This window comes from Lathyrus oleraceus, chromosome 7 (genome assembly GCF_024323335.1).
Source record: "Lathyrus oleraceus cultivar Zhongwan6 chromosome 7, CAAS_Psat_ZW6_1.0, whole genome shotgun sequence".
NCBI classification, from domain to species: Eukaryota; Viridiplantae; Streptophyta; class Magnoliopsida; order Fabales; family Fabaceae; genus Lathyrus; species Lathyrus oleraceus.
The window spans coordinates 167,284,752-167,296,234 of NC_066585.1; the positions used below are offsets into that span (position 1 = coordinate 167,284,752).

At 31.5% G+C, this 11,483-nt stretch overlaps 1 protein-coding gene across 1 annotated transcript; it reads left to right on the forward strand.

The window, feature by feature from the left end:
- Positions 1 to 2,151: 2,151 nt before the first annotated feature.
- Positions 2,152 to 2,868, forward strand: LOC127100765 (vacuolar iron transporter homolog 4). Its single transcript, XM_051038035.1, has one exon. The coding sequence runs from the start codon at positions 2,152 to 2,154 to the stop codon at positions 2,866 to 2,868; it is 717 nt and encodes a 238-aa protein (XP_050893992.1).
- Positions 2,869 to 11,483: the final 8,615 nt, after the last annotated feature.

Below are 11,483 nucleotides of genomic sequence, written 5' to 3' on the forward strand. Positions count from 1 at the left end.
TAAATTTAAGGTATAATGATTTTTTTTAAGTTATGTTATTTTAATTATTTATTTGTTATAATTATTTAACAATTAGTTGAATGTCATACAACATTGCAGGGAAGGTATACGTGGAACATAATGGATAAATATAAGATTAAAAAAATTGAGGCAGAACAACAGTTCGATTATCTGACATGTTTAGGCGTGCTAGACTACATTGGGAAGAACAACAAATTCATCCTAACTTGATAACAAAGAAAGTATTTGAAGTACTTCTTGTCTATTAGAATACGAATAATTTTAAGAGAAAATCAGAAAATGCAAAGAAATTAAGAGCAATGTAGTAGGGGGATGCCTTAATTCAGTAGAAAGTATTAGTATCGACGAACATAATCAACGGATGATAATTATAACTGTTTTTTAAAATTATATTTTAATTTGTTATATATTTTAAATTAAAGTTAATTATTTTAATTAGACTAAGGACATAAGGAGACTCCCACAAAGTAATAATGAATTATTTTTGAAAATTTGTACCAAAATAAAAGGGGAGTTTGTTGACGACCGTTCCAAAAAAACATTAGTAAGTTGCTCATATTTTATTATTTTATTTAATTATTGTGTATAACCAAATTATTTAAACTATATTTAATTTATTTTTTTATATATATGTGTAGGAGGCGTATCAGAGATTGCTCACGCAATTTTTAGTTGAAAATTCTCAGTATAGTTCGATTGGTTTAAATCTGATTGATCCAATTGTGGATCTTTATATTTGAAGTTTAGCAAATGGCGGGAAGGAATCTAATGGGTGTTTCTTTTGGTGTTGGACATTTTTCCGACAACTACAAAAAAGGGGATAGAAATTTATTTTAAAGACTTGTAGATGGGGAAGAAATGTTACGTCCACCAAAATTGATACCCGAAATGATGGAAAAAGTGAGACAACTGGCTCTAGATGAGGCAAGACCTGAGACGCGGCACATGACACTAAAGGCCGGAATTGAGGAAATGAAGAAAAAACAATATGAGATGGAGGAGAAAATGCGAGAATTATTGTTCTCACAAACGAACCATGGTTCATTGGGTAGAAATCATGAGTCTCATAAAAATGGAGGAGTTGGTAGCCAAGAAACATTAAATGAGAAAGATGAAGATGAAGACGAATTATTTAGCGATAATTAATTTTTTATTATTATTTATATTTATGGCGTAAATATGACGTGGTTAATGAGTATTTTTAATGGATATAATTTTAATAGTTTTATTTTTTTTATTTTTTTATTATTTTTTAGTTATAATTATTATTTAAAAATATTTTTATTAATTATTGCTTTTTATATTTTATTAATTATTAATTATTCTATTTTCATTATTAAAAAAGTATCCTGAAATAGAATAACATGGCAAAATTATGACAAAAGAAATTTAGTAGAAATTTTAGTGACTTCTGTTTTTTTTACTGTAAAGTAGTATAACCCAAGTCAACTCCAATTAACTCGGAATTTTAGTTTTCCATTAGAATATACCCTTATGTCTCCTTGGACTTCATATTAATCCTCAGTCCGACCGCATAACGAAATTATTATTTTGAACTTTATATACCATTGCCCTCAATGAGGACATTCTGTAGAAATCCACGTCGATCTCCAATGTTTCACATAGTATATTATTCTAATGTAAAATTTTCAATGCCCTTTCTTTCAATAAAAATAAATTTAATTAAAGTGCAGTACAATTTTAACATTTTTCGACCATTCACAATTTAATAAATTTACCATTTTTTGTCCATTCACAATGACCTATGTATACTATATATAATCTTAACAGTAATGAAAGGTCATTGACGAAAATATTTATTATTTTTATAGAGATTGTACTACATGAGATTCAATTTGTCCTTAGTATAACTTAATTTATTTTTATACAATGAAAATTAATCAAACTTATTCCATTATACAAAAATTAATCAAATAAATCAGATTATAAAAAAAAATCTTTTGCCCTTTCCAAACATCCAAATAATATATTTTCATTTTAGTCTAATGCACAATTTAATATAAACAGATCAATCACGCATTCATGATTTATCTCTCAGAATTGAACTTCTATTCATTTGTTCAAACTTTACCTTATTTTTCTTCTCTTTTGTTCTTCCTGTTGTTACCAATGGCTGTTAGTACAATCTGCGATTCTGAATCACTCAACCATGTAGTCACGAATCCAAATCCCCCAAAAGAAATAGATGGAAAAAAAATAATCCAGGTCACTGAAACTAACAACAGCAACAACACTGATATTAATTATTGGCAACGGGCGCAATGGCTTCGCGCCGCGGTATTAGGAGCTAACGACGGATTAGTTTCCGTTGCGTCACTAATGATGGGCGTCGGCGCTGTTAAAAAGGACATCACAGCAATGTTGGTAGCCGGTTTCGCAGGGTTAGTCGCCGGAGCATGTGGTATGGGAATAGGAGAGTTTGTTTCTGTTTACACACAATATGAAGTTGAAGTAGGTCAAATGATGAGAGAGATAGGAACAAGTGATAGATCAGAGAAAAAGCTGGAGAATGAGTTGGAGAAGAGGAAATCGTTGCCTAATCCAATGCAAGCTGCTTCGGCTTCTGCGTTTTCGTTTTCGATTGGCGGTTTGGTTCCTTTGCTTTGTGGTTCATTTATAAGTGATTATAAGATTAGGGTTATTGTGATGATTGCAATATCAAGTTTTGCTTTGGTGGTTTTTGGAAGAGTTGGTGCCGTGCTTGGTAAGACACCAAAGATGAAAGCTTCTGTTAGGTTTCTTCTTGGTGGATGGATGGCTATGGCTATCACTTTTGGGTTAACTAAATTACTTGCACATTGTAGTGGTTTGGATTTGAATATCTAAATCATGTTTGAAAATTTTAATTAATTGTTTTACGTGTGAAAATTTAAACGAGTCTCTGAGAGAAACAAATTTTAAAATTGAAATGTACTAATTTGATCATCGAAAATATTAGTGTCTGTCGAATTAGTGTTCGATTGAGATTAAAATGTTGTTTAACATGATGTTAATGTTGCCTAATTTGACAGTCATTTGAAATTTTTGACGATGAAGTTAGTAATTTTTAATTTTTAAATATGAAATAGGTTTCTTGTTTTTCTATCAAGGAATAATTTGGATTTTAACTCTTGTCTTATCATTTGAGCAGCTACTCATTTATGTTCATTGTGGGTTTTGGCGGAAAAAGGCTAGTTAGGATTAACTAGTTTGTCGTATACTTCATACTTCATGTTGAACCAATAAAAATAAATGTCATTTGCAAGTTATGCCAAATCTTCTTATATTTTCAATGAATTCATGTTTGATTGTCTATATTGAATAAATGAAACATTGATAAATAGTTTTTTTTGTTAGTCTTTCGGTTTTTCCTTTAGATTTCCTACTATTATTTTCACTCAAAGGTCTAACTACAAAGTTAGTTGGACACCAAACAATTCATCCATGTCAACTATTAAATTGGTCTTTGTATCGACACGACGTTCTTAATCATGGCCTAAACTCTATTAATATTTCAATTTAATCTAAGTCATTGTCACTGTCATTGTCAAACGTTTCTCAATTTGATTCATATGTTAGTAATAATTTATTGGTGTTTACTAAGTTAAATGACACTGATTAATGTTTGGATGTAGTAATTAGAATTCTAAACAATTCAAATAATTTAATTAAAATTCATTTATGTTTAGATTTTTTATGGAGTATATAAAGAAAATTTATTGTTAGATTTTTTGGGTCATTTTAATAAATTTTAAGGTTTTTGAGCCAAAATTTAAATTTTAAAAATAAGGATCAATTTACAATTCTAAAATTTAAAGTGATTAATTTGTAAGATTTTAAGGATCAATTTGCAGTTTTTTTTGAAAATTTTAGAGGTTAATCTTAAAATTTTAGAAAAAATGAAGACCAACTTATAAATTTTAAAATAGTAATATTGAATTTGACATTCAAATTTTATGGAGTAAGGGAAAATTTTGAATTTTTTTGATTATATATGTCTTTTCAAAATCTTTAGATTCAATTTTGACAATTTTAATAATTATTTCCGTTTCACACCAAAATAAGGAATTTTGTCCAAAATATTTTAAATTTCCTCAAACAATATTCCCTCGTGAAAAATGATTCAAATATTTGACATAATCAAGTGATTAATTTGAAATATTAATAGAGACCATAAAATAATGGAGAGAAGTTTATAAAAAGATGATCAATTTGACGATGGAGTTATAAATCACATGGTGATTAGGGGTGATAAAACGAGTCGTGGTCCACCAGGATGGTCCGTGCATTCGCCAATAAATGACGGATTGGATTGAGATTTTTTGTTCGTCTACCCGTTCAATCCGCTTCGTTTTAAGTCTGTTCCACCTTAAACCCGTAAAAAAAAGAAGTGGGTTGACCCACCCGCTCGCCAGCCTAATTATCAAACACTCAAAATATTTATTTTAGTTGGTTAAAAATTAATACTTGAATTGTAGGTTTGGAATACATGTTGAGGATTCTACTTTATATATTTATTTGTGAATATATGTAATATTTTTAAAATAAAATTTGTTGAAAAGATACTTTATTAAAAACTATTCTAAAAAAAAGTGAAAAATCTAATTAAAACATAAAAATAAGTCTCTTATTCTACTAAAGAAATAAAAAATAAATAAATGAACAAATAAGCGGATAAGCCTGCAGTCTGCCAACCCACCACCTTGATAGAGCAGGTTAGATTCTTAAGTCCAATCTTATTTGGCGGGTTTGTCAACCCGACTCCTATTTTTGCGAGCTTAACGTGGGACGAAGCGGGATGGACAATATGTTTTGCAACCCTTAATGGTGATTAAAGCGTCACATTTTAACACCCTTAAATTATATAGACCGAATTATATAGACCGCAGAGTGAACAAATTGAATTTTTTTTTGGCATAGACAAAGACCAAATCAAAATATTAGCATAGTGATGTGCTATGGAGCATCTTACGGAAATAAGGAGTAGTTTAATAATTGATTCATCTTACAGAAATAAGGAGCAATTTAATAATTGATTCATTTATCAACAACACAAAACCTAAAATATATTAATAAAAATAAAATAAAAGAAGACGGGGATTCAAATCATAAATGTGTGCATTTTTTATGTAAGAATCACACCCTTGAATTGTTGATTCTATATCATGAAATTGTTGTCCTATAATTTTATTCATATTTTTAAGTCAAATAAGTTGTGCTAGGATGAATTTGAGTTGAACGACATAGTCTTAGATGATTTAACGGATTCTTGAGATTGGTACGTTAAGTTCAGTCATTGAAATCATACAATGTGTTATACCTGATACACATTATGTATTCATTGAACTTTCTTACATTCATTGAAGTATAGAATCACTTTTTCTTGATTATGAAGTATAGAAGTATAGAATCACTTCATAACACGTTTTCCAATTTTAACTGCTATAATTCAGAGTAATAAGGATGATAGATAAGGGGACAGTGACTTGCGACGTGATTATCACGTGGTAAAGTTGTGAAATGAAAATCAATTCACAAAGTTGTGAAGTGATATTCACGTCACAACTAAAATTTTGAAATTGTCAAATCTCTCCCACCTACTAACTGTGCACACCTAACTTCTTTCACTTAATTTATTTTACTTTTAAAATTGTGACGTGATTACCACGTTGCAACATTTTGTTTAAAATCATTTTTTATCTTTCCCATGTGCTAATTTGTACACGTCTGACTTCATTTACTTTTTTATTTTATTTTTAAAGTTGCGATGTGATTAACACGTCACAACATTTTGTTTAAATTTTTTTTATGTATTTCTCATATGCATGCAGCGGTCTCAATTTTTTAATAATAAAAACACGTAGCCACGTGATATTCACGTCATAATTCCCTTTTTTTGTCACGGGATTTTCACTTCACTTGTAGTGGGTTATCTCTACTAAACTATACAATAACAAAATTCTTTTAATAATATTAAAGATAATTTAGCCCAACGATGAATATGGTGGACTATGAGATTGAGAATAACGAGGAAATACAACTTATGAAAGAAGAGGTACAAAATCCTAGGAACTTAGAATATTTTGTTCTATGAATACATCCAATCAAGATACATGATTAAATAGAGATTTTTAGATAACTTAATAAGTAATATTATGTTAGCTTTCATAAGAATAATGGTTTGTACTAAAAAAAAACCTAGAACCCGTCTATAAAGAGGGAAAAACAACATAATCAAAGTATATACACCCTAAAACTTGAAACCAAGCCTTATAGAGTTATTGACATGGGCGTCAAAGTGATTGTCGGTATAGCCCCCCTTATTTTCCGCATCAAGGAAACTATAAAAGGAAACACTACTATACTATATAGTGTCATCGTGTTCAAGTTGAATCTAACAATAAAATATATTAGGTCCAGATCGAATCGATGGCAGCGTTAGTAAGAATTTTGTTATAAGATATTCTCTTTTCCTTCATTCTATAACAAACATTCCAGTAGCGCACCTACCATTGACAATCTAGGTTTCAAGACCCAAATAGAGCTAGAAAATAACCCAACTATGGATCATACTCAAAACATTTGTCTCAGATGAGTGTTCAATCGGTGAGACAAGGTATCCATTCATTGTGGATTACAATGATGGAAGCTATACACCATTTGAGAGGATATATCCATAAACTTACACATTAAAAGTAGAATAGACAATTTTAAGCAAATTCCCATCGTCGACAACCACCATTCACCTCCCGATGAGAGATGTTGTTTTCTCTCGCAAAGGAGTTACCCTTATAAGCACTCAAACAAGTGAGTGACCCTTTATTTCTCTCTACGATTTGGATTTCCTTTTCCCAAGGATGGTATTTTGAGGTGATTAGGCTGATAGATATAGAGAAAAATGGTGCCTTAGGAAAAGAAACCTTGAGTCTTCAGAGGGTTATTAATGATCATTTAGATGATAAATATTATAGGTTAGGAGAGGAAGGGTCTAGAAGGGAATATTAGGTATTTGGTAGTGTCAAATTATGTTAAATATCTGGTGATATGAGAGACTAAAATTGTGGTTGTGAAGGGAACCTTTAATCCAAGAGTAGGGAATAGTGAGGGGTCACTTTTCTATCTAGTATAAGGTGAAAGTAATGCATTTATTTCCCATGGTTAGTATATTTTTCTAGGGGGATTTTTACGCCTAGCGCTTTGTTGTCAATATATACTCTAAATGTTACTTAGTTGGTAAACAAATGCTTTGTAATCTCTTGGTTAAATCCAAAGGCTCGTTCGGGGATAAAGTTGGTGTTTATAGGGTATTTCAATTCATTCTTTGGGGATTTTAAGTTGTAGGTTGTTAACCTTGTAAAAGAACTATTGTTGTGTGAAGAGTCACTTAGATTGTGTTACGTCGTCTGATGAAAAGTAGAAGCCAACAACTCATTTAATCTCCCTAGATCCCCGTATCACTACTTGGTGAATCTTAGAAATTACTCATGATCTCTCTCTCTTTATATATATAATATTCTCTCTCTAGGTGGTTGAAAATGGGGATTTGAATATAGGTTATTTCCATGCTTACATGAAGAGGCGCCAACCTATGAGTTTAATATCAAAGTTCCATATTCGGGATGAGTGGTTGGAAGATGTTGGTGGGGTCGGGAAGGAGATTATTAGGGTTTTTCATAGAGAATTAGTCTAAAATAAGGACAAATGGTTCAAATTTTGACCCGTTTGTTTTGGCTTTTTTTAAAAATGATTTTTATAGTGTTACATATTTTAGTGTAAAAAAAATTTACAAAGAAACTTTTCATAAAAGTTTCAAATGAAAAATTGGTTTGAATAGTTATTCTTAAAATATTATTTTAGGTATTTCATCATTTTATCGAAACTTTTTTTGGATATCAAAATTTTAAAAAATTACTTAATTTTAAAGCTATTTCAAATAGTTTTTCATAAAAATCATTTTTAAGATATAACTTTTTGAAAAAATTGTGATTTTGACTATGTTTTGATCTTCAATAATGTATATTTATGTTATATAATGAACAATTCAATCTTTTAATTTATAAAAAATAAATATAGAAAAGCTTTTAATATTTTGAAAAATATTTTTGTAAAATCCATTTTCAAAAATATAAAGAAAAAATTCATTTTTTTAAAACTAAAACAAACTGACCCTTTATATGATGTTTGTTTTGTTGGAATTTTTTGTAGAAAATAACATACTGGTTTTTGAATCATTCACTATTCTAGAATTTAATGCAGTTGTGGCAGTAATAAGAGTCTTGCTCTGGATGGTTTATATTTAAACTTATTTTAAAAAAAAATGTATAGTTTCTATTAAGGGGTGATGTTTTACCAATTATATTTGAATTTGATCTTCTCTAAGAGTATTTTGTCTTATTTCATTATGCTTATCCCTATGGTGGACTATCTTTCTTACTTATGGACTTTAAGTAAGGTAGCCTATATAGTTTTGTGTCAGAGTGATTTTCAAGAGTCTTTCTATCTTAGTTGATGTATACCCTACTAAGAAGGTAAATATTTATCAAGGGATTAAGCATAAAACTCTATTTCTCCCTTTCTTTTATTATTGGTGTTAAGGGACCTAAAGTATTACTAAGGCTGGTGGAAGATCTCGAGATGTTTTACTAGGTTCAAGGTTGTAACCTTTCAAAATGTTGTCTCTCATCTTTAGTATTTTTGTGGCTCATTCTTCGGTGGATAATTTTGTGTTGAAGACTATTCTCAGGTGATTTGATATTCCCATGGACTTAGAAGATTCCTTGTATAATATATAATTATAGTGTTTGATTATATAATAGACTTTTTTGGGTGTTTGGCTGGAACAACCCCATTCGTCTTCTACTTGGTGAAAATACATTTCCCTTCTTTGGCCCACTATTGAATTTTTATTAAATTGGTTCTCTTAATGAGTGTGTAAAGTTTTGGGTAACGACATTTCAATAATTTTTTTTTGGTCTAATCATTAGGTCGAGAGTGCACCTCTAGATGCTTTTATAGATTTAGGTACAGAAAAAAGCGTTCGAAGTTTGAATATGGATTAGGATGAATGATGTTTGGTCTGAGATCCAACGTGGAGAAGAGGGTTTTTTAGTTTGGGAACAAAACCTCTTGGACTCGCTATTGAGTTCCGTGAATGAGGTATCCATATCTCATCAGGAGGACTCTTGGGATTTTTCACTCTTGAGTAGGAATTTGGTGAAATCCGACTTATTCACACCTTATATGGAGTTTGATTAAGTAGGGGTGGGTTTTAGTAGGGTCTAATAATTAGTTTGATCACTTGAAATATGTATTTCTTGAGGGAGGAGGCAACAAATCTGTCATCATAAGTAATTCCTTGTCCAACCATGAAGAGACGAAACTTATTCAAGTCCTTAAGGAAAATCAAAAAGCAAACTGTTAGGTTCAGATTTGAAGGGGATTAGTCTGTCACATTGTATGCACAAAATCATGATGGGAGAACATTTTAAACCAATCGCTCAACCTCGGCGGCGTTTAAACCCAACAATGAAAGAAGTGGTGTGGAAAGGATTTGTGAAGTTGCTAGAAGTTGGCATGATCTATCCCATCTCGAATAGTGTGTGGGTGATTCCAGTTCAAGTTGTTCTAAAGAAGGGGGGAATGACGATAATTACAAATGACAAAAATGAGTTAATTCCAACAAGGACCATGACAAGATGAAGGATGTGCATCGATTATAGAAGGCTTAATCAAGCAACAAGGAAAGATCACTTCTCGTTGTCATTCATGGACCAAATATTAGAAAGATTTTTGGGGAAACAATTATATTGCTTCTTGGACGGATACTCAAGATACAATCAAATCACCGTGAATCCAGAAGATCATGAGAAAATAACCTTCACTTGTCTTTTTGATGTATTTGCATATAGACGTATGTCGTTTGGCCTGTGTAATGCACCTGGAACGTTTCAACGCTGTATGTAAGCCATTTTTTCAAATTTGATTGAAAAACGCATTGAGGTATTCATGGATGATTTTTCCGTTTTGGTGAATCATTCGAATTCTGCTTGAACAACTTGGACACTGTACTGAAGCGGTGTGTGGAAACAAATTTGGTGTTGAATTGTGAGAAGTGTAATTTTATGGTTACAGAAGGCATCATACTTGGGCACAAGATTTCAGCAAAAGAGATTGAAGTAGACAAAGCCAAAGTGGATGTGATTGAGAAGCTTCCCCCACCAACCAATGTCAAATGAATTAGGAGTTTTCTTGGCCATGTCGGGTTTTACCGGAGGTTCATTAAGGATTTTTCCAAAATTGCAAAGCCATTGAGTAACCTACTTAACAAGGACATGTTATTTACTTTTGATAATAATTGTTTACTAGCTTTTAATAATTTAAAGGAAAAACTGATCATTGCACCCATAATCACTGCACTCGATTGGACACTCGATTTTGAACTCATGTGCGATGCGAGTGATTATATGGTTGGTGTTGTTCTAGGCAAGAGAAGACCAAGGTTTTTCATGCTATACATTATGTAAGAAAAGTTCTGAATGATGCGCAAGTTAACCATACGACTACGGAAAAATAATTGCTTCCCATAGTGTATGCATTAGAAAAAAAATTGGTCTTACCTCATAGGTTCAAAGATTGTTTGTTATACTGACCATGTAGTGATCAAATACTTGATCACCAAAGAGGATTTCAAGCCTAGAATAATCAGATGGATGCTTCTGCTACAAGAATTCAATCTAGAAATTCATGACAACAAAAGAAAGGAAAATCTAGTAGCAGATCATCTATCAAGGCTAGTGAATCCTAGGATCACCAAGCACAAAAGGGAAGTACTTGAAGAGTTTCCAAACGAGAAGTTCTCATGATCCAAAAAAGACCTTGGTTTGCGGATCTCGAAAATTACAAGGCTTCTGGTGTGATTCCTGAAGATTTCAATTGGCAACAAAAGAAGAAGTTTTTACATGATGTTACCCATTGTGTGGGATGACTCGTACTTGTTCAAAATAGGGGCTGGCGGGTTGTTGAGAAGATGTATCACTAAGGAAGAATCCAGAAGAATCACATGGCATTTCCATAATTCACCCTACGCCGGTCATTACAGTGGAGAAAGGACAGCTACGAAGGTCTTACAAGTAGGATTCTACTGGCCTTCGTTATTCAAGGATACATATGAACATGCCAAGAATTGTGATAACTATCAAAGAGATGGAGGAATTTCCAAACAAAATGAAATGCCCTTATAAAACATGTTAGAAGTTGAAGTTTTTGATTTACTGGGTATTGATTTCGTCGGACCTTTTCCTTCGTCATTTGCAAATGAATACATATTGGTGGCAATGGATTATATATCTAAATGGGTGGAAGCAATAGCATCACCAAAAGATGACAACAAAATAGTGGTCAAGTTCTTGAAGAGAAACATTTTCACAAGGTTTGGAACACCACGGGTGTTGATTAGTGACAGT